This window comes from Osmia lignaria, chromosome 5, assembly GCF_051020975.1.
Source record: "Osmia lignaria lignaria isolate PbOS001 chromosome 5, iyOsmLign1, whole genome shotgun sequence".
Lineage (NCBI taxonomy): Eukaryota > Metazoa > Arthropoda > Insecta > Hymenoptera > Megachilidae > Osmia > Osmia lignaria.
In genome coordinates, this window is record NC_135036.1 from 7,870,077 (window position 1) to 7,892,404 (window position 22,328).

General features: G+C 38.5%; 2 protein-coding genes across 12 annotated transcripts; one reads left to right on the top strand and one right to left on the bottom strand.

Annotated features, from left to right (window-relative positions):
* Positions 1-413: 413 nt before the first annotated feature.
* LOC117604687 (uncharacterized) lies at positions 414-8,996 on the bottom strand. Of its 5 annotated transcripts, XM_076688222.1 has the most exons (8): positions 8,479-8,996; positions 8,049-8,349; positions 6,959-7,966; positions 2,853-3,077; positions 2,324-2,790; positions 1,508-2,223; positions 1,055-1,398; positions 414-984 (listed from the first exon to the last, which is right to left on the bottom strand). In XM_076688222.1, exons 4-8 carry the CDS (start codon positions 2,887-2,889, stop codon positions 641-643), a joined length of 1,908 nt encoding a protein of 635 aa, XP_076544337.1. In that variant the 5' UTR covers positions 2,890-3,077; positions 6,959-7,966; positions 8,049-8,349; positions 8,479-8,996; the 3' UTR covers positions 414-640. The 5 variants fall into 5 exon arrangements, with proteins under 5 accessions (XP_076544337.1, XP_034180934.2, XP_034180935.2 ...); XM_076688223.1 differs by lacking the exon at positions 2,853-3,077 and having other exon boundaries at positions 416-984; XM_034325043.2 differs by lacking the exons at positions 6,959-7,966; positions 8,049-8,349; positions 8,479-8,996 and adding an exon at positions 4,622-5,134 and having other exon boundaries at positions 2,853-4,335.
* stac (C2 and C2B_Munc13-like domain-containing protein staccato) lies at positions 5,327-21,400 on the top strand. Of its 7 annotated transcripts, XM_034325036.2 has the most exons (19): positions 5,328-5,467; positions 8,993-9,151; positions 9,615-9,864; positions 15,641-15,805; positions 15,881-16,059; positions 16,126-16,170; positions 16,277-16,436; positions 16,561-17,084; positions 17,171-17,317; positions 17,402-17,539; positions 17,608-17,796; positions 17,932-18,226; positions 18,415-18,773; positions 18,976-19,165; positions 19,234-19,540; positions 20,015-20,095; positions 20,507-20,630; positions 20,708-20,901; positions 20,972-21,400. In XM_034325036.2, exons 1-19 carry the CDS (start codon positions 5,367-5,369, stop codon positions 21,067-21,069), a joined length of 3,705 nt encoding a protein of 1,234 aa, XP_034180927.1. In that variant the 5' UTR covers positions 5,328-5,366; the 3' UTR covers positions 21,070-21,400. The 7 variants fall into 7 exon arrangements, with proteins under 7 accessions (XP_034180929.1, XP_034180927.1, XP_034180928.1 ...); XM_034325038.2 differs by lacking the exon at positions 8,993-9,151 and having other exon boundaries at positions 5,327-5,467; XM_034325037.2 differs by lacking the exon at positions 20,015-20,095.
* Positions 21,401-22,328: the final 928 nt, after the last annotated feature.

The following is a 22,328-nucleotide window of genomic DNA, read 5'->3' on the forward strand; positions in this document are numbered from 1 at the left end:
CGGAATTATGCAGAGACAGCTAAAATCGATTATTATTTTTTAAAATTTACACAGAGGTGATTGAAATTATACCAACCATGAATGGTCGATCTTTTATGTCCACAGATTTTCCACCAATGATTTTTGTCGTCACTTTACAATTTATACTTTTGATACTTATTGTAATAAGAAAATCTGTATAAAAAGAATTTGATGAACCGATTGATAGAAAGAAATATATACAACTTACGTATCAAACAGACGATTCTTGCTGAACCGTGCATTTTTACCAACTGCTCGCAGAAATATGTTTAATAAATCTGAAGGAACAGAACGCTTTGCATCTTTGAAAGCTATAAATGTCACGTTGGAGTGCGTTCTACGAATGCATCACTGAAATTATTACTATTCCTATCTGCCAGAATAACGCGGATAAGGTAAAATGCACGGAGAATAAATTATGCAACATCATTGATTTATAACGAAACTTTATTACAGTCTTGAACAGATTGGTGTGCTGATTAATTTGTCCTTCTTTCAAAAGTGTTATTAATTTCTAAAAATATAGACCTTCATTTTTTTTAAAATTTTATTTTAATTAAAATAACTCCAAATCTACATTGTTTCAATACTACAATTATCTATAATGACATATGCTGTGTTAATCACTATAATTAGAAATGGGAGCACTCGAATTATCACGAAATTCCAAAAGCAAATCATCCTGCGAAACAAGATTAACAATTTGTCTGTATTCGAGGGGAAGAGACCTGGGTGCACGTTTCCATTCATTATTAAAATCAAGGGAATTTTCTTCATCCTTCATGGAATAATCAAAACAGTACAACGAGGAGACAAAACCAATGGTTCCCATAAAAATTGTAACTAAAAGAAGATTGTTTGCGACACAAGACAGCATGCTATCATTCGAACTTCGATATTTGTTCACACTATTCATGGATTCTATTAAATCCTTCATAGAGACATCTGCTTCTTTCATGATCTCTGAAAATCAAATTTAAATTTATTTACACAATTTCAAAAAAATTGACGGATGTCTAGGAATTGTACCAACCAGGCCTAGAACGAGTAGCTATGGAGTGTTCTAAACTATCCTCAGAAAATGAACTTTCATCTTCATTCCACTGATCATCAGCCAACGAATCATTCGGTGAGCTCTGCCCATTTTCACTGACAGTCTCTCCACTGTACAGCTCCAGTAGTTTGTTCATCCACTTCATTAAACTCGATAAAACATTCAAATGACTCTGCCAAGCTTCGTTCAGAGTGTCTTTGATTCCTTTCACGAGGAACTGTTCGAAAGTGGATACGGATCGATGCATTTTATCAATCGCGTTGAATGTCCTCAGAAGTATCCCTCTTCTGTATGTTTGCAGTGCTTCTACGATCTCATTGCGTCTGATTAAAAATGAGAAAAATCACAAATTATGAATTTTATTATAAAAGATTCCAAAAAAACAAACTCTTGTGTAAAATTCACTGCAATTTTCAATCCAATCGTACAAACCTTGATATTCCGGTTTTATTTTTCGTGGAAAACCTCTGTAACTTCCTCTTTCCATCCTCGAAAATCTCAAAATACTGGAGAAGTTCATCCACGAAGCTCTGTCCTAATTTGCTCTGCGACATAGTGTCAGCAAGATCCATGGCAGCTCGGTGCAAAGGCGATTTCTTCGTTATTTTCTTATCCAACATCCTCTCGAACGCGTACTTCACCTTCTGCTGCATCTTTTTCGGAGTTTCCCGCACGGATTTACAGGAAACCTCTACCTGTTCGCTCTTATCCGCTTGAATCTTGCAATCGCTCAGCCGTTCAATCGCCTTCACCCACGTATTCGCATGAATACTTTTCCTTTTGTTCTCAGACCGCTGTTTCGAATCGAGTAAACAGCTATCGAGCTTCTGCAGATCTCGTATGCAATTTTCGTAACTTCCCTGTTTGTTAATCATCGACAGACAAAGAATCACCTGCCAGTATTTCTGCTCCGTTCGAGTTTTAGGTACTTGGTCCAAAGAAATGGTATTTAAGTTTGATTTTAATTTTTTTATTGCGACTTTTGGAGAGTGCTTCGCAAGATTTAGTACTTCACGGTTTATAGAGAACGAGTTGCGACTCCTTGTGTCGGGCATTTGTAAAAGACACTTGGATAGGTTTTCGGTGAACTCTGCTGCGTTGTACACGACGCCTAGGAATTGGAAGCTTTCTGGCTGTCTTGTTACTTGCTGAGACAATGTAGAAGATTTATTTTGAAACTCGGATTTTGTAGAATTTAACGGAAGATACGGGATAATTTTGTAAAGGGAGACAAGAAAATTCAGCTACCTTATTTTCCACTGCAGTTGCATTCCCATCGCGAAAGTGCATTCTAATCGACGTCCCTATTCCATTGATCACGTTTCCGAGATCGCGAAGAATATAAGCGCCTTGGAGCAGACTTTCAGAATACCAATCATCAGACAATGGATCATTGATCAAATTCTGTTTATATAGCCGAACGTCTAATTGGCAGTCATCAGCGAATCGTGCAAGAGCCTTCTGCATGGATTCGCACATTTTTCGAATCGATAACTGCACGTCTTTCCCATTTTTCGACGTGGATTGCAGTACAATTGTTCCATTTATAGGGTCTGCTATTTTGGACAGAAAACGCTGGAGTGCTTTTTCCAAATGATGCACACTTTCAGAATTGACCAATGTAAAGTTGCTTGAATTAATTAGCTGGTTTTTGGGTGAAATTATGGAATCTGAATGATTCACATGTTTAGAGATTGAGATACTAACTCCTGCACCTGTTTAATATTTTAATAAATAAATAAATAATGATTAGTTGAGTGGATTTTTTTATACTTACAGAGAAATATTGCATGGATAATTAATTTCAGTAACATGGTGGAGAAACATAAAGCTTACTTGTACCGATATTTTTCTTTCCACTGAATTAGTCTCTGGTTTATATAATTTTTCTTGGATACTGATGCAAGAGTTATTTTTAATAAGCCTAGTTGAAATATTGCGCTGCACTGTCATTTTGCAGCTCGTTTTAGATTAGACTCAGATAAAAGTGTTTCTGCGGACACTGTTTGCAACGTCGCGATGAAATATTAGAAAAAAGAAGAAATAAAGATAAATTCAACTTGGGAATTCCCTATAAAATTTTCTAAATTAATTTTGTTGTACGCAATCAGTGTATCATCAAAGTATTCAATAACAAAGAATACGGAGATCCAGTGATTTAGTGGTAGTCCCCTGAGGCTCATAAAAAGAATGAAGAAATAAAAATTTGCCAAGGGAGGCTTTGGTCCATAAAAAGGAGTAGGATAATAAATAGTTAGAGAGCGTGGGGTTTGACCTATAAAAAAGGATAAAATAATTAATAACTGAAAAGGGTGGCCTTGGCCCATAAAGATGGTTAAAATTATATAAATAACTGGAAAAAGTGAAATAAAAGAGGGATACAATCATAAATGTTATTCCCCTTCGATGAGCTTAATTAATAAGCAAAGAAAATAAATAAAGTAAATTAAATAAATTCCGGAAAAAAATTAGATGATTATTATACCTGTTGTGCCCTCTACGTACGGTCCTGATTTCATTCCGGGGTGTCAGGGACCCCGAAGCGTTGGTGGCGCCCTCTACGTGCAGACTTGATATCGTCTTGGGGTGTCAGGGACCCCAATGACTCTTTCTACGCACCGACAAAATACCATCTTGGGGTATCGGGGACCCCGGTAACTCTTTCTGTGCACCGACAAAATACTATCTTGGGGTATCGGGGACCCCGGCGATTCTCTCTGTGCACCGTCAAAATATCATCTTGGGGTGTGAGGGACCCCGGTGACTTTCTTTGCGCACCGCCAATATATCTACTTGGGGTGTCAGTAACCCCACTGACTCTCTCTGCGCACCGACAAAATACCATCTTGGGGTATCGGGGACCCCGGCAACTCCCTGTGCATCGACAAAATACCATCTTGGGGTATCGGAGACCCCGACCACTCTCTGTGCACCGTCAAAATATCATCTTGGGGTGTGAGGGACCCCGGTGACTTCCTTTGCGCACCGCCAAAATATCATCTTGGGGTGTCAGGAACCCCACTGACTCTCTCTGCGCACCGACAAAATATCATCTTGGGGTGCCAGGAACCCCACTGACTCTTTCTGCGCGCCGATAAAATATCATTTTGGGGTGTCAGGAACCCCACTGACTTTTCTGCGCGTCGACGAAATATCATGTTGGGGTGCCAGGGACCCCACTGACTCTTTCTGTGCACCAACCTAATACCATCATGGGGTGTCAAGGACCCCATAGCCAAACTGTGCGACCCGTAGATTTTCTATAGAAAAATTGAAACCTCTGTAACTTTTGACTCCGACCACTTAGCCGCACAAACGAAACGGTTTTGAGCTAGTCTCAGAGAGACCTTTCTAACAATGTATAAAAAGTATCTTTATCTCTAATAGTTTTCAAGTTGATATAAGATATAAGAAAGCAACGAAGGATCATTGACTTTGAATGAAAGAAACGCATCAAAGTGCCAATGACTCTCAACGAATCTGCTAAAATCATTTCAGATGCTCGAGTAATGCCTTTGGCAACAAACTACCGGTTCTCTAATGCACCTGCAATGGAGAGGATCTGATGTCATCACGATGATAGATCTCGTTGACTCACTGATGCTATTCAGGAAGCATGGCGCCATTCAGAGTAGCTGATACTAAATTTAGCGAGAATTAATTATAATAATTAATCGATATAATAATCAATTCCAAATTACTCTTCTTTCAACAATGTCCTTAAAATGCTGAAAGATAATTGCTCTGAAAGGCAATAATCAAATATTGCTCCTTTTCTTATCACAAATTCATCTAACTACATATATTAAATTTATTGCAGGTGGAAATAGACATCAATAAAAAAAAATCAATCATAAATAACTTAAAAACTGTTGAAGCTATGAGGCTCAAATTTTGCACAAAATAATTTCTCAGGATAATGAACGAATATCCTGATTTTTACAAAAATCCATCAATTTATTTGCAAAAATACTAGTTTATATCGGAACAGTTCGATGCAAAGTCTGTAAGGTTCCGCCATCTAGCGACTGGAATAGAATTACCAAGAAACAGCAATGTAGGTGCATCATTCACCAGTGTGCCAGTTGATCCAAGCTGACCTACCGGTGTTAACATCAACATTTCTCTGAAATTTCTAACGATAGTCGTCGAATGCCCAGTGTTTCCAGCGACCAAAGAGCTGTGCTTCGTTTCGAGCGTTAGAGAAGTGACGTTCCGATCGGTGAGAGCGTTCTTTGGACCGCGAACGATGTTCTAAGAGTCTACCTGGGCGTGAGTTCTACCTGACAGGATGGACGAGGAGGCTATGTGGAAAGATTTCTATCACAAGATCATCGTGGAGAAGGAGACCAAGGAGAAGGAACAACAAGAGAATTCGGAGCACGAGATAAGGTAGAAAGTGAGCCACCTCATGGGATCGTTGCTTAACCATGGATCGAAGATGATTCCTAACTGACACGCGAACTTAACACGCTATTTTGTGTTACTAACCGATCGTTTAACACCGATGAGATCGCCTTTGGCAATGAACAAGGAGTTCTCTTCCTGTTAAGAGGCTGCGGGGATAATTAATCTAATTGCTTGAGCATTTAACAGGTATAGTCTGTTCGAAATTAAATAACCGTTCAAAGCCATTGAAAATTTATCCCCACCACAATTTTTTTTTTTTTTTTATACTTATGGGAGGGGAAATACATTTACATACGCGCGGGTGCTCCCCCTGTCGCACTATTCGGCTAAGGGGGCCCGGGCAGTGTGGGACTCGTACCACCCACGTCAAAATACTCGGGCTGGTACCCTACCCACTAAAACCTCTCCCCTAAGTATTATCACGTCCCAAAATTGCTTTTTTCGGAGATAGAAAGTAGGTCTACTGGATCACTTTCTATCTTAGTCATCGCTGTTAATAATTACTAAATATTTGATTGAAATCCTGGTAGCAATCTGTTTCCAATTAGAATGCTTCGGATACGAACGCTCGTAAGTTAAATCGAGTCTGTAACGCATCGATCTTATGACTCACTGTAATTATCCATGCAAAAAACGAGGTGTAAGAGACGAAAATGTAACAAGTGACTGAACAACAACGCGTGTCTTTATTCCTCGTCGTCGTCTTTTTTCGAGACCTGCCGTTCTCTTATCGCGTTCTCCGAGGGAATTTACGTTTGTTCACGTTTATTTGTCGCCGTATCAACGACTGAAGAACCACGTGCTCGATCCGGGGACATCGAGCGTTCGAACAGTTGCAGTCGGTTGTCAAACAAACGCTCGTTGCACTTTGCTCGACGAAACGATGAACCGACTGCATTGTGAGCGGCCTATGCTATTAATAAAACGAGACTAACGTTGGTCCCGGAACATCTGCGATGGAATTGTTCCTCCGAGAGTGAATACGTAACGATTCCACGAGGACCATGGCTCAAGGTCGACCATTAATTGCACCTTTGATGTCAGGTGAAAAATTTCAGACACATGAGACAAATTACTTCGAGACGAATGCCTGTTTAATTAGCAAGGGTTATTTTAATCATACGACGACAAGCATGGGAATGTATTATATTTTTTGTCAGAAAATTACCAATTTCTTTGATTGGCACATGACGCGATAAATAACCGTTCGGATAAAACGGCACGCAAAAGAGGTTTCGTTACTGGCATACAAACATCTCGGAAGCGCATAGTATATAAACCAGACTGTTACATTCCATTCCGCCTCCTTAAATGGCGAAGAAGCGAACGTGCGCGCGGTGCTAATTAATTCTTTTATGATGTCTCAGCTGTTACGAGGCTGCCAATGGCGAACGCATCGAAGCAAAGCAAATCGTAAAACGCTGAAACCGATTATAGGTAAACGATATGCTATCTGTAATGAGTAATATTTACCGAAGTCTTCTATGAAATCAGCGATGCACGAAGGAAATAAATTCAACTGTAAGGAACACTGCTAATAGCACTGAGAAAACTTTAGAATTTCATTTATCTAATAAATAAATAATTCTTAATTACCATCATTCTTAATTACTGTACATCATCTGACATGGACACTGTTACACACACGATTTTGCCACACATTATGCCAGTCTGATAAACAGCTTCTGGCTATGACAATTAACTATGATCATTGGTGTAATTGCGTTGATTCAGCAGAATTCACGCAAGCTTGTTTTCCCATGGGTCAGTGATAAGCGAACTCCAATGCTCACGTCACTCAAAGAGATCAACGGGAATTCCTCGTTTCCTTAGCTGGAACGAGCTCAATAAGGAAACTAAGAACAGTAATCAACATGTTAAATGAGTAACGTGTAGGTGAACGTCCCGCGTGATCAAGATAATTAACATTTAAGGTAGTTCGAAGCGAACGAGGAGGAGTACTCAAGAATTCTCGTGGAAAAATGAAATGATAGGAGTATCGAAGATGAATTTTCTTCGCTTCTGGGAAATCAGCGTTCATGTTCGCTCTTTGAAGTCACGTATACTAATAAATAAACGCAGAGATTAACGCGAAGCGGATCAAATCGGTTCAACTTTTGAAACGACACAGACCACTGAAGGTCGTTCCTTTATTACATCACTTAGACCTTGTATCTGGCGCTCTCAAGACAACAGTACAGTTTCAAACCACGTGAAATTTAAATACATAGATGAATCAGGTGAAATATTTAACCAGCAGAATGCAAATGTTTATAAAAATACAGGTCACGATGCTATTTTCATTCTTAACGAATTCGTTCCAGAAATAAATAATAATTCAAGTGATTAATTGTAATCAGTACTCCGAAGAAATAGCTAAACAGCAGACAATGAAGATATTCAAGGAAATGTATTTCGAAAGCCATTTCTCTGAGTGTACAGTCAGAAGAATGCGACACAGAAAACCACATATGAGACAAGCTAAAAATAATAAAGATTAGTCACAGAGAAATGTATCGTATCGTTTTTGAAATAAAAAATTTTAAATAATATAAAAGTATACCATTTTTTTTAATAGATATTAAATTTTGAACCCTTCCTAAAATAAAAGAAAGGAGTTTCTAAATAATTTTGCTGAGTGCCATAGGGTCACCAGTGATCACTATCAAATTAAATAATTAAGAAAAGAGGAGTATAATTTTGAATAGCACTGCTATTATACTGTAACGTAATAAATTGAAAGGTTCAATTGAAAAATTGAATATTATAAGATAGCTGACTATGATTGCTTCTACTGTGGCGCTCAACATCTTATGACACCTTTTTTACTCTTCTATTGGAGTGTGAGAAATTTTCACCTTGAGCTACAAATAATAGCATGATTACGAATAATTTATGACAATACATAAATAGACTTTATCATATCAAATCCGTTCAAATTGTGGGAAAATACCCAGTTTCAATAATCATACATCCTGCTACCTCCTACTTACTTTTTCTCTTGTTCTTTCGAGGTCCTCCTGCAGTTTGCGGACAGACATGCTTCGATAAGCATGTATCTCCGCTTCTATAGTTAATAAATTGCACCTTATCGCGGTAAATTTCCGAGTCAAGTGAATCAGTTCGAGTTCTTAGGTAGATAAATCATCCAAAGTCGTGGTGATTACTGATAGGTGTTGACAGTTGCTAGAAAGTGATGTAATTAAACATTTTTTAATTTCAATTAAACCACAATCAATAATAACAAATAAACAGAAAACAGTGTAAATTAAGAAAATTAAAACTTAAAACACCTTGTCACTATTCAAACTATTCTCTAAAGATAACACAGATAAAGAGGATTGCTTCTTTTTCTCAAAATAGCACTGAGCTCATACTATTTTGTTCTCCGAAAATAAGTGTTCTCCAAAGAACAAATATTCAGGAATTATGAGAAACCTGTGTCTTCTAAATGTCTCTCCAGTGAATCTCGTGTGAAACAGCCGTTCTATGTTTTTTTTCTGAAAGGAGTGAGCCCCGAAAAATGGCACATTTCGAGAAGCTGGACGAGCAACATCCTTACTACGCGATCGCCGCGGCCCGAATGTGGCAAAAACCGGAAACGAAAGAGGTGACCACCGCGTCGATCTATTGGAAATTTGCGGCGTTCAACTTCATTCAGAAAAGGTGAAACTTTCGTAGTAGTAGTAGATGTGAGAGCCGAAGAGTATAGACATTTATTTCCAAAACTGAAACCGTGCGCTGAATTTAAAAAGCTTGCGCTATTGATGCACATCGCGGAACGTGTAAATGAAGCCTAATGCAGTCGATGGTTTCGATCATCTCGTTTCTTGGCACAAATGAAATCGATCAGAGTTCGAGAAAAACACAGTTGGCATGACAATGTAATCGTTCTAGATTAATGTGGCATTGGAGCTCAGGTTGACAAAGCATCTGCTTTCATCGTTTATTGCTACTTCCTTGCGGGATATTTTTCACCCGCTAGTCCGCCTGACGTAATTTCCGTCGAATATAAATTATTTTGACGAATTAACACGATGCTTTGAAACGTTAATATTATTTTGAGTGTACGTCAACATCGAGGCACGTTTGATGTGTAATTTGCGATATTGGTGATTGTAATTTGCAGGATACAAGAGTCTGATGGGGGATTTTTCGAAAACCTCGGTACCCTGCTGGCGGAGAAGGTACGAGCACAGGAAGAAGTGGAAGGACCCATTCCGAAGAAGATAGAAGAAGCTGAAGAAGCGGAAGAAGAAAGCAATCTAAGCGAAGAGGAAAACATCGAAGAGCCAGTCGAAGCACTTTTAGAGACTGACAGTGACAGAGACGAAAATGAACACGCCACGAATTTCTTGGCCGAGTCCATGGGATGGAACGTGAGTTAAAACATCTTATTTATTCTTTTTAAATTTAATTCAGGTCGATGAGTATTATTTTTGCGAAGCCTTATTTCACTTCGTCGACCTTCCATCTCGTTTAAAACGAGATCAAGGGAAACACATTTCCACCAAATGTTTTTTTGTAAAACAATTAAAGTGTTATAAACCATAATAATTAACGAGGCGATTTCACAAAACCGTAATGGTACACACAAGTGCAATTAAATCGTAAAAATCTTTATTCACTCTTTGGAGCGTTTTCTAATTCGAGTCGTGGGTGTTGAGAAATTTCGAGTGTTTCTTTTCTCGAGGCCAGAATTCGATGTATTTCGAGAGTGACTGATCGATCCGCGATATTAACGATCATCGCGAAAACCTGAATGGATCGTTTTAAACGATCGACTTAAAATAAAATACTTTAATAGCGTTGTCTACGTCAGCGCGAATAAGGGGTGGTCTGTTCAGTGTTTGCGTTCACGTGAACGCAAGCTTTACATAACACTGTTGATAGAGATTATGGGAAACAGATGAGGGAAAAGCATGGGAACATACGTTTCAGTGGAAATCTCTTAGAGAATATGAAAAAGAAATGCGAATAAACTTATAGTCTGACTTGATATGATAAATAGAAACTTTCTTTACACACCAATTCCTATGCAATAATTAAAAAAAGCAATCAACTACATGGCAATATTGTTTAATTTTTTATTTTTCCGAATTCATGATTGAATTCTGGTGGAGGGTTCTACAGTAATGTCCACTTGAATGGCGCGAAATTACCCCCACCATGTAAATATTTATATGAAATAGTTGCAGGACTTTTTTATTTTCGATTGATAAGAAATAAGCCCCATTGATTCCTGAAACACCTACCCCCCGCAGTAGTCTCCGCGCGCGGACCTGAAAGAGCGCGGACATCACTGTATTACGCAATAGTAGTAACAGGACGATATTGATTTCACAAAGGCCACAGTTTTACTTGACTATTCGTCGAAGTCAGTGTGTCTAGAGCACAGTGCCTTTCAATGCTAAGTTTTCTAAATTTTGTTAAATTTTGGAGTTAAAAATAATGAAGCTAGGAAAATATGGCGACTCATTTTTACTCAACCTCAATGAAGACTATGTGAGTATAAAAATATGAAATTTTCCTTTTTCCATAGAATATTCAAGGATCCCTATGAACACTTTTCTCATCCCAAACATCAGAAGCATCCAAAAAGACCCGGTCTTCGAACCGGTCAAGCTGTAACCCGTTAAGTGGCTGAAAGGGTAGCGAAAAAAGGCGAAACAGAAACGTAGGAGCACGTGAATGCTTCAATTATGTCACCGATACGGTGCGCGCACTCGCACGCCGCAGGGTGTTATCCTCTAAGCTGAATCGGACAGTTAAGCTCAATCTGAAACTACTACTTGGTGTTCGTGGGTTAGCCAACGTTAGCGACGTTGTTGCACACCACCACGAGTCGATTCGTCGACGTACGACGACTTCTGTCGGTCCATCTATTCCTGGCAGTGTGCTGCTCGACTCCGTCAAGCTCCTGTCTCGTCTTCTCGTCGCGATTGTCCTTATCCGCACCCCTTTAACTCGCGAGACTCCGCTCATTGGACGCACGGTGTCCTCGAGGTGTGAAACACGGCGATTAAACAGGTGTCTCGCGATTCGTGGGAAAGGTAGTGATAAGTGGAGAAAGGGTTGTTGCGCTAAGTGGTTGGTGCCTTTCGGAGTTTCAGGTGATCGTCGATTCTTAATGGATCCTCTGATGTTGATTAGGTCTCTCGTCTCATTAAGTGGAAATTGGTACCCTTTTTGAAAATTGAGGGAATATTAATTAATTATAGAAAATTAAGTACTTTTCTTTCATTTTTCGAGCAGCATCAGGAAAGCTTGATTACTTTGAACCTTACAATGAATTTTAGCGTTCGAAGATCTTATTTGTTAGCGAGTGAGGTTTGGAGATGATTGCAAACAGCGCGTGGCTATCGAAAAGTCAGAGTCATAAAAATAAATCAAACCAATCGAGAAAACCGGTGTTGAGTAATCGTCTGCATTCTATGTACTGTATCTTCAGACATTGGCAAACTGTCAGCGACATGGTTTCGTTCACTACCGAAACAACCATGAAAAATGCCTAATGGAGTTCCATGAAACGATGGCGCGAAATGGTTACGAAAGTTCAGAAAGATCATAGAATTATGTTTTATAAAGCTGGAGGATTATTTGAAATATTTGAAACACTATCCTCCAAGAATCGTGATTCATTTAATCCGAAAGTATACTTAATAAAGGACCTGAACAAACATAATGAGATCAGTTTTCGTTTCTGAAATTTAGAGGAAACAGATAACTCGGTTCCTCTTATTCTACGATTATTTTGGAACACGGTAAATATGTCTGTGATTCATAAGAAAAATGATCAAATCAGCATTTATTCGACGAAAATTCAAGTAAAATTTGGCATGTTCTAAACTATTCCACTAATTTCTCGATTGCGTATACAGTGATCATTGAAGCTAATAAAAATCGAGTTCGTTGGTCCACTAAATGGTACGGGAAAAGCTCGAGTTGCCTAAATTAATTCGTTCCCGCCGTAAAATAGATCCGTCGACTGAGTGGGCGATAAACTTGCATAATATCACGAAAATTGGGCTGTTCTGCGAAGGACGGATACACATATGTCCCATGTACTTTACTATACCATCCAATTAAAATAAATGAAAATTAATTTTGTTACAAAGTCGCAAATTTTATCCTTAGGGTTCCTAAGACACTTGGTATAACTAGGTAAAAGTCAGGGTGACCTTAGCCCCCTCCTCGTTTAACAATTTTAAGATTCTAAAATTCTAGAATTTCAGAATTTCAAAATGAAATATCAGATCCTTAAAGCTTCAGAATTTTAGAATTAAAAAATTTCAAAATTTCTATGGGACCTAACCCACCCCAGAAAAAATCTTAATTAACACGATAGGAATAACATTCTTTGAAAAATAAGAAAAACTATCTGGATAGTTACTTCTGGATAGTATGGTATGTCCAACTACGCGTGCCTCGTCGGTCAATCAGCTAATTGCCGGTATATCAATTTTCATTGGGCGCAATTGCGCGAGCATACGAACGCATTGTGGTTGCACTTGCCCCGTGGGTCGGCTCAAACAGGATACGGCATAGTTTCCCTTTGTGCAGATTCATTGTCTTGTTTTCGCGTTTTCCATTGGTAGCCGAGTTAAACGTACGACCAATGCGTCTCTCGGTCTGCTCGAACCTCGATATTTAAATTGTCCCTGCCGAGTCGAGATAGAGAAATGGACAGGAGAAATGGGAGATTGTTCGATAAAGCTGAGCTTCTTTGTTCTATCAATTCATCGTGTCCTTTTGTGGTGGAATAAATTGAACACGTCCATCGGTGGGAACTGCACCGTCGTTTCTAACTCACGGCTTGCCGGTTCTTCCAATCTTTTCGCTTATCATTGTCAAATTTTTTTATTTATAATTCAAATTTTCAAGAATAATTTTTCAAGCTCTTCAAGTTGGAGTTTAAACCCTTGAATCGTGGCTCTCTCCATGGTCCGCCGTCCGAGGGTTAATAAATTCGCGTTCAAAGATTTCGATGCCTCCGAGCCAATAGGGCCAATGTTGCTCGAACATGTCCAAATAAATGAAATCTCATTGTCAGAGTCAATTGCTCTTGGCATCCAAGTTCGCCAGTGAACTATGATGCTAAAGTCTGTGGCCCAGTTTTCGCGTTTCCCAATGACCCGTTGATCCAAACGTATTTCCATTACGTCTGATAGCTATCAAGCAACCTTCACCCGTTCAAGTGTTTCTTTTCCTTCTCTGAAAAATGGAAAAGATGGCTGAAATCGCTCGACGATTCTTTTTGAGAGCACCTAGTAAGAATCAACTATTTCAGTCGGACGTAGTCGCGTTCCTGACGTTCTTTTCGAGAGACCGAAAGGTCGAACGCGCTAAAAAAAGAGCAACGTTTGAAATTTTGCTTGGGAAACGAAGAACAGGATCCACGTACGTGTATTACGCAAGCCAAATTCAAAGAAAGATTAATTATAATGTTGAAAATTGGCAAAGATAAAAATGATTATTATTCTGTTATCGGTAAGATTAATTTAACTTTGATCTACCAGAAAATATTTCTTTCAATATAGTATCTAACTTGATAACCCCGTTTGTCTAATATTTTACTCAAGCAACGAAATATTCATTCTAATCGTTCTTCTTCGTTCAACGATTCAAAGGAACTGATTAATGTAACCAGAGTGCATGTAAATTTCAATTACCGTAGGTAGGTCAAGAATAGAATAACAAATGCAATTATTTTTCCTGTCTATTTTCGCGAAGGAAAATATTTATCCATATCAAAATCTTCGAAATCTTTATAAACCCTCCATATATTCTTGGATTTTTTTTTAGAAACTTAGAGTGTCGAGGAATTCCATCGTCTGGGTTATTCTTTTTCGCGTCGAAACGCTTCGAGTAGCCTCGTGCATCGTTCGATTTCGTTGGCTAGTTCGATCAGACGCTCCTCTTCGATTATGCATACGCACGGCCGAATAAATATGCGTACACCCGATAAGAAAGGTCGCGGTCGTCGTGGAAGTTCATCCGCGGCCGACAAAGCGCGAGTCCACGCCATCGTTTCGTTGCTTTTTCCAGCAGTTCGAAGCTCGTCGCTCGTGCAGCACTTATGGAAACGCCGATTACTCGATCGCTTTTCTCGGCAATCGCCTTCACGATCCACGCTTTCCTGACACGGATCCTTTCTGGCGAACGCTTTGCAGCGAGGACTAAATAGTCTTTGTTGTAGAGCAAAGACGAAAGTGTCGGCGAGGTGGAAGCTAGATCTCGAAGCGAGAAGTGCTGGTGCATGAACGTCATTGTTCTCCGCTGACAGCCGTCAGTTTCTTCGTTCGCGGGTCATCGTCGTGCTCTGAATCGCGTTTTGACACGTTTCCGACGAGACCATGCTTTCCTCCGGCGAAGGGTTCGCAGAAGGATCGAATAAATTGAAACTATTTTCTGAACATTCGATGTGAGAAAGTGTCCGGTGATTTGATATGTGCCGATTGATAGAGTTTTTCAATAAAATTTTGAGATGAGAGGATCGTGTTCGTGAATCGAAATGGTGAGCACCAGTCCACCCCTCGGGGTGGCCACCCTCAATCGGTGGAGGAACACCTTCTGCGGGGTGCCCAAGGCGGAAATCGAGCGCAGAACGAACACGCTGCTTCAGGCTATGACGGTGAGTCGATTGGTCGACGATTTGTTCAAAACAAATTGTTTATTTATTCAAAAAGATGTGATTTCAATTTTTTGAAAATGAAAAACAGGTATGTATTTTAATCTCTGTGTTTGACCTTTTGAAGTTGAAAAGAATCCAACAAAGAAAGCGAGCATAAATTATCCTCCTATTGTATCTTTTTCCTGCTAATTGTTCGTTCGGTCGAGACCCACGTTAACAGAAGAACTTTGAACCATGAGTATCATGGCTCAAGTGACGTTTTCACGATCGTCTTGTAACTAAATCTCTGTGTACACACGTTATCAATGTCTCCCAACTAGCAGATGCTACAATTACGAGTGACGCAAGTGGATTGCGTACTGTTTCTCAATAACATAACTATTGACCATCGCGAAGAAGCGAGGGAAATTTAAAAACCCTTTGCGATGCCTTTAAGAAACATTAGCGAAGTGTGTTTCCCTAAGACGTCTGGATCTCTGGGGATCAAAATTCAGAAAGAAAATTTTAATTATTTATTGCAGATTGAAGAGCTGTACGCTGCTCTGTTATATATGACCCAGCACCAAATAGGCTACGACGTATCCAACGAGTGTGGACAAGAAATTTTATTGAATCACCTCCAAAATGCGTTCAAAATCGACAACGAAACGCACGAGAGAGTTCTGGAGGAGACAAGGAACATGGAGGTGAGAATCTACCTGCTATCATAGGGAAACTGTTAATATTTCAGCTAAAGATGTGTATACACGATTACCATTTAGCCACCGGAAATGCATTTGAACGTGGAAGTGATCGAGGCGAAGGAATTAGTATCGAAAGATGCTAATGGAAAGAGCGACCCTTTCTGCGCCCTTTATCTCGAGTCAGCACCCACCAGAAGGTACAACACTGCCGTGAAAACTTCCACATTGAGTCCCGTCTGGGAAGAACACTTTGAACTGTGAGTTTATTTTACAATGCATTCGGTTAAATAAATATTCCTTAATTTTTTTGAAAATTATTTTAGACCCCTAGAGGACCCAGAAAACGACGTGCTATTTCTGGAAGTATGGTGAGTTCGAAGTGAAATTACATACAGTAAAACCTCTATAAGTCGTCAAAATTTCTCTAGATAATCTTGATAATAGTTTCTAGACAATCTTGATTTTTTATTACAGGGATTTCGATGCCGCGGAGACGGTTCCCGAGAAGATGAGCAAGGTGAAGGATGTGAAAGGTGTTCGAGGTCTGGTGAAACTCGCGAAGGAGATCGCGGTTACCGCCACTACTGGTAGCCACGACAATGAATTCATCGGTCGTTGTAGAATACCTCTGAAGGTATAATTAAAAACCTGCTTAACAAGTTCCCTGCCACACGATTTGATGGCGTCAGATTGTCAATTCCATAGCAAAATTATAATTGCCTCCTGTGCCTAATTACACTTTTCAAAAATCACTTCAGGACATCCCAACCACTGGACACACAATGTGGTACTCTCTGGAAAAAAAGAACAAATCTAAACGTCGTGGAGTTGTGAAGCTAAGATTGGCTTTCAGCGCTGAACACAACGCACAGGTAGCCGCACAGGAATACAGACACCTGCTCAGAGTGTTACTGTTGCACGAGATAGAAAATGAGAAGATAGAAAAATACTGTTGGTGCGGAAGATGGTCCGCACCTGCGGAGGTTCTTCTTCTTCAACACAGCGCTCAACGAGGTTTGCTGGCCAGGAATGTGGCACTAGCACAGTGGGTGGAATACGCAGGGATACATCAGGAACATCCCTTAAGCTTCACAGTGTTCAGTAAACTGGCGATTGATTTGTTGAGGCCCATGGAAAATGGCCTCTTCTCTCCGGATGAGACCAGGTTATTTTGGAATGCCACGAAGAAACTATTGTATTCGTGTTTGAATAGTATTCGAAAAATTAGGAGGCTCACACCGGGTGATAAAAACACTATGGCACAGTTGTCTGCGATTTTGGGGTAATTACTGGTGATTTAATTAATTCTAATAATTGGGTGAAGCAGGTTTGAGCTTTGAGGTATTAGCAGCTGTTTGTTTGTTTTAGAATACTGTCGTCCATTTCGTGCCTTAAAGTTCCTGAAGAAATTAATTTATTCCCCCAAAAAATGTACTCCTGGTTCATGGATCAGGACGAAAACTCGAGTGTTCTTCAGGCTTTGGAGTACACCGTCGAGCAGGGTGGTGCTGAATGGTAGAGGATCCATCAATATTTATTCCAAAATCACTTAAGGCTTTCAATTAATCAGTACAATTATTAATTCACGTTTCGTCTCAGGTTCAAACACATACTGAATAATAATTCTCCGGAGAGTGATTCGGACGAGGATCATTTAAAATACCATATCAAAGTGATACAACTTGTTAGAGCGGATCTACAGAGTGCCCTTGATAATTACGACAAACTATTCATCAAGTAAAGGATCTTTAGAAAAATGAATATCTTCTTCATTGAATATCCATTGTAATTAATTTTAATTCCAGACGAATCAACTTCCCCTATGCGAGGTGTCTGTACATGATGTACGAGAAGAGGATCAGTGACATGTGCATGATCATCGTCGAGGATGTTTGTGGCAGGTTAAAGAGAATTGAAATTGAGAACAGTGATGTTGAATTGAATTTAGGAACAACGTTGTTCGAGCTCTATCTCGCGTTACAGAGATATGCTATGTAAGTTGAAAATATAGACATCAGAAATTCAGAAAGCCTGAAGAGCTCACAAATTTTTGAATCCTGGTATTTTAATTCTGAGACGATGGATCATAGTTTCAATTAAAATTCAATGAAGTAATTTTTTATTTAAAGGGTTGGTGAGATCCTCTGTGCAGAAGGACAGCTCGAAGGGATGAAGGTTCAAAGCTACCACGAATGGTTCAGAGCTGGAGTGGCGCACTGGTTGGACATAGCCGTGTACAAGGCTTTAAAACGAATAGATAGAGCAGTAGAATTCGACACGTTGCAAGCAGTCGATAACACTGTTCAATATAGCTCGAGTGCAGTGGATACTTTGACGATATTCTACCAAATCAAAGTGTTCTGGACGCAGCTGGCGTGGCCTGATATAGAAGGATCGTATACTTTCATAGCCAAAATTATAGACGTGAGTTATTGACGGTTTTAAGAAGTCTTTGACGTAATTTCACTCTTGAGAATCTTTCACAAACAAATTCATAACGTTTTCTAATCACTCAGACACTGCATTGATTCAAGTGTCTTAGCTAGCAGCTAAAGAAATATTCTAATTCTGATGACTGATAATTAAAATTAATTTGTATCACGATTTTTTAGGATATTTGCAAGTGTTCAATCGCGTATGCTGATAAAATGGCGAAGAAAGCAGAGCTCACCACCGAATTGGAGCAATTATCCGAAAGCAGCGTGTACGACAAGAAGTTCTTCGTGTCGACGGCATGGTGCTTCGCGATCAACAATATCGATTATATTAGAACATCGATCGCACCTTTGGCTAACGATCTGGGACTTCAGAATATTGTGGACGTACTGGCGGAAAAGAAAACGCAAGAAGACGCAGAGAGATGTCGACAAACCCTTCAATTAATTATCGATAATGCTACTGATACTGTGAAGAATAAGATCTTTGAATTGTTACAAGTGGTGGCGAACAAAATGGCTCCTGCTATGAATAGGTAATTAGATAATTATCTGATCACACCCCTAAAAATGTCGAATCTCCTTTTTATCATTCTGCAATTAGAAGATTCTTAATTTCCACAATTCTACAATTAAAAAATTCCAGAACTTCAAAATTTGAAAATTCCAAATTTCCAAAAATTCTAAGGACAATATTTCTACCATTTTCAATTATTTCTAAATTCCATTGAAATTCAGGTATCTCATGGAGGGTGCAGAATTGATAGACACCACCAGTAACGCCATGGATCGTCTCCTCCAATATTTAGACAATAATTTAACCACCCTGCACGACAATTTGAACGAGGACAATTTCGAAAGAGTATTAATTGTCATTTGGGAGATAATGTCAGAGACCCTGTACCAATTAGTGAATAATAATTTAGAGGTACCTAAGAAGAATTCTAAACAACCAAACACGTGGACTTAAATTAAATTAATAATTATTTGATGCAGAAAAGAAGACCACCCTCGTTTTATTCGAATCTCCATCGAACTCTACACACGCTTATTCGATTTTTCAATGTTGGAGCGGATGAAGCAGCAAATGTTAAAGTTTTGGAGAAAATTGAACATCTTTTGCAATTGCATGGTTTGGAGACGGCTGACTTGATACATCGTTATCATCAAGAACGAGTGAAGGAACAAAAGGAGATGGATGAATCTGAATATGGACAGCTGACCATCAAAGCACAATTCGTCGATAATTCTTTGAGTATTCAAATACTGAATGCCAGAAAGCTGCGACCAATAGACAGTAATGGTAAGAAATAAGGACTACACATATTCCTTAAATATATAATATATAATTTAGAAATCGCATGATTACTATTTCGTATAGGGTGATTCTGATAATTGATTTGAATTTAAATTATTTTATTTCGTTTCTCTTTAGTACAATGATTAGCAATCAACTTCCAACTCTAACGATTGGAATTATAAACATTCATAAAGATATAGTACTTGATTCAAAAGAAAGAGTAAAATTAACTCGAAGGTCTTCACAGTGGAGACATCTTTCTTCGAATGAAATATTTTTGATATAAATAATCCAAGAATCACCCTGTATATCGTAGCAATAATTAAACTGAAAGAAGATCGCACGAATTCGAGCGCAATTTACAATGAAATTGATTTTTCGTAGACCGTTTAATTAATTGCCTGTTTCGTGAATCGATGACGGGAATGAGCGAGTGATTCGCGATAAAGGGAATGACATTTTCTTTCGATTTTGTAGGCGATTTGGTAGGCAAGGTGTCTACTCTCAAGCGCAAGCTTCATACAAAATCTAAACAAAGACTGAAAGAATGGAAGACAAGTATGTAAACGTGGATGAAAATACACGCTCTTCCTCATCATTGTTCCAAATAGAATGTTTCATTCGGTTTTGCCTGCCCTCGCGATTCTTAGAACGTCATATTTGCATGACACTGTTGAAGCAATTAACAGTGATTCCAATTAAAATCTAGTAAGACGAAAATTTCATTAACATCGCAAGATTAATGCAAAATAAATCTGTGAAATGATTCGAATCGTCTTCTATCTCGCTAGATTCGTAAAAGGGACCACTGTGCATTTCTGTTACTTTGAATTTGTACCTAGAGATGTATGTAGACAGTAGGAGACCATCAAGAACGATGATAGTCACCTTCACCGTGCATGATTCCACACTGGGGTCTTCTGGTAATTCGAAAGAACATCACGAGAATAAATTTCCTCCTGTTTTTAGGTAGCTGTGATTCGTACGTGAAAGTCAGGCTACTTCCAGAGGAAAAGTTCGCCGATGTGAAGCTTCCGAAAACGCATGTACAGAAGGAAAACTTGTATCCTCTGTTTGATGAAGTTTTCAACATGTAAGAGATAAATAATATCCCTGTGGAATATTATAAATCGTCACCATTTTTATCAATGATAATTCTAATATTTCCAGTCCCCTAACTACGGAACAGAGATCAACCGAAGGCGCGATAATAGCTTTTGAATTGAAAGACAAAGACTTTCTCAGATCGAGATTCATGGCAGAAGCTTTTCTACCGTTCAGCGAAGTTCCGGAAACGGGAGCAGATCGAGGAATAGAAACTCTTGACCAGATTCATCTAACACTTTCACGTCCTACCAATAGAAGTATGTTTCAATCTTAAACAACACCATTTCGTTTTTTAATCACTGATTTATTTTTGGATTTTATATATAGGTACCGAAGTAGTTCAGGCATTGAAACAGAGGAAAGGAGACAATCAGGCGACAGAATTTCTATCGAAGCTCAGTTCCAAAGTCGAAAGGAAAACTTAGTCTTCGTGGAAAAAGAATCACGATTTTATACTGTGCAACAACGAACACTATTAGATCATAATACCTGTTGATACGTAACATCTTTTACCAACATTTTTTAAATAATTTATTTATAGTCATGTATTTCAACGAAAATTGCATTTCCCTGAAATTCAAAGTTCTTTCAATTCAATCAACTCATTTTACATACACGATTAGAACTTCATTAGAAAAAGAGTATTTTTATAGAATACACGAAAGTATTTTTATAAAATTGTTTGAAGGTTTGGAGGATATTATAGCATACGTGTATATATGATCGTTGCATCAAAGGCGAAAGTAATTTTTTTTTATCCCGATTATTAAGTACCATACATCGATTTTTGAAGAAATACTCTTTGTACATAGCGTATTTTTCATAAAATAAAACATTTTACGAATACTTGACAAAGCGTGATCATCCTATTTTAAATACTACGTTTATTTGTACCAGAAATGTCACCAATTGTAATGCAAATAAATCATACAAAACTTCAGAAATAATTAATTATTTGTTACAGAAAACTTTTACATCATTTCTAATTTCATATGAATACGCGCTTTGAGAACATACTTCTGTCGCTATCTAACGACGTGTGGTGAAATTAGAAACACAGAAAATTCGCCGATTTTAATGAATAAGTTATATTCACTTATTCTTTGAATAAGTTATAAACTTTGGTATATAGTGATCGTAGAACACTTTTTATGCTCTAATAGAAGAATAAAATTACTTAATTTTCAAAAATGCAATTTGCGGCTTTGTTAGTTCTATCTCTCTACACCAGATACCGCTCCTAGTACAATTTTCAAATATCACAGTCAGGGAAATTAAAAAAACATAAATAAAATGTCCAATTAGGAAAGAAAAATAAGTTAATCTATTTTAGAATGAATTAAATAAATTTTTCAAAGTACTAAATCAAATATTTAACTGCATATTTTCAAAGATTCTGAATTTAAGATTGGTATTCTTCTGAAGAAGATTCAGTAAAGGATGAAAATTTGATATCGCGTGGCAGACGCATGTAACTCGGATTACTTAATTGACTCTATTTCGTAACATGTTATCTCGTTATCGTGGCCCTTTCGTTTGATGATTCGGTGGCGTGCAGAAAGTCATCTACGCAACGCTTGTAGTTACAAGTGCACGCAATGCTAACTAATTTCGCAATTTTCTGTTATGGCTTAATTTTTTCGCCTCTCGTTCACGACAGTTCACGAAACGATTCAAAATTCTC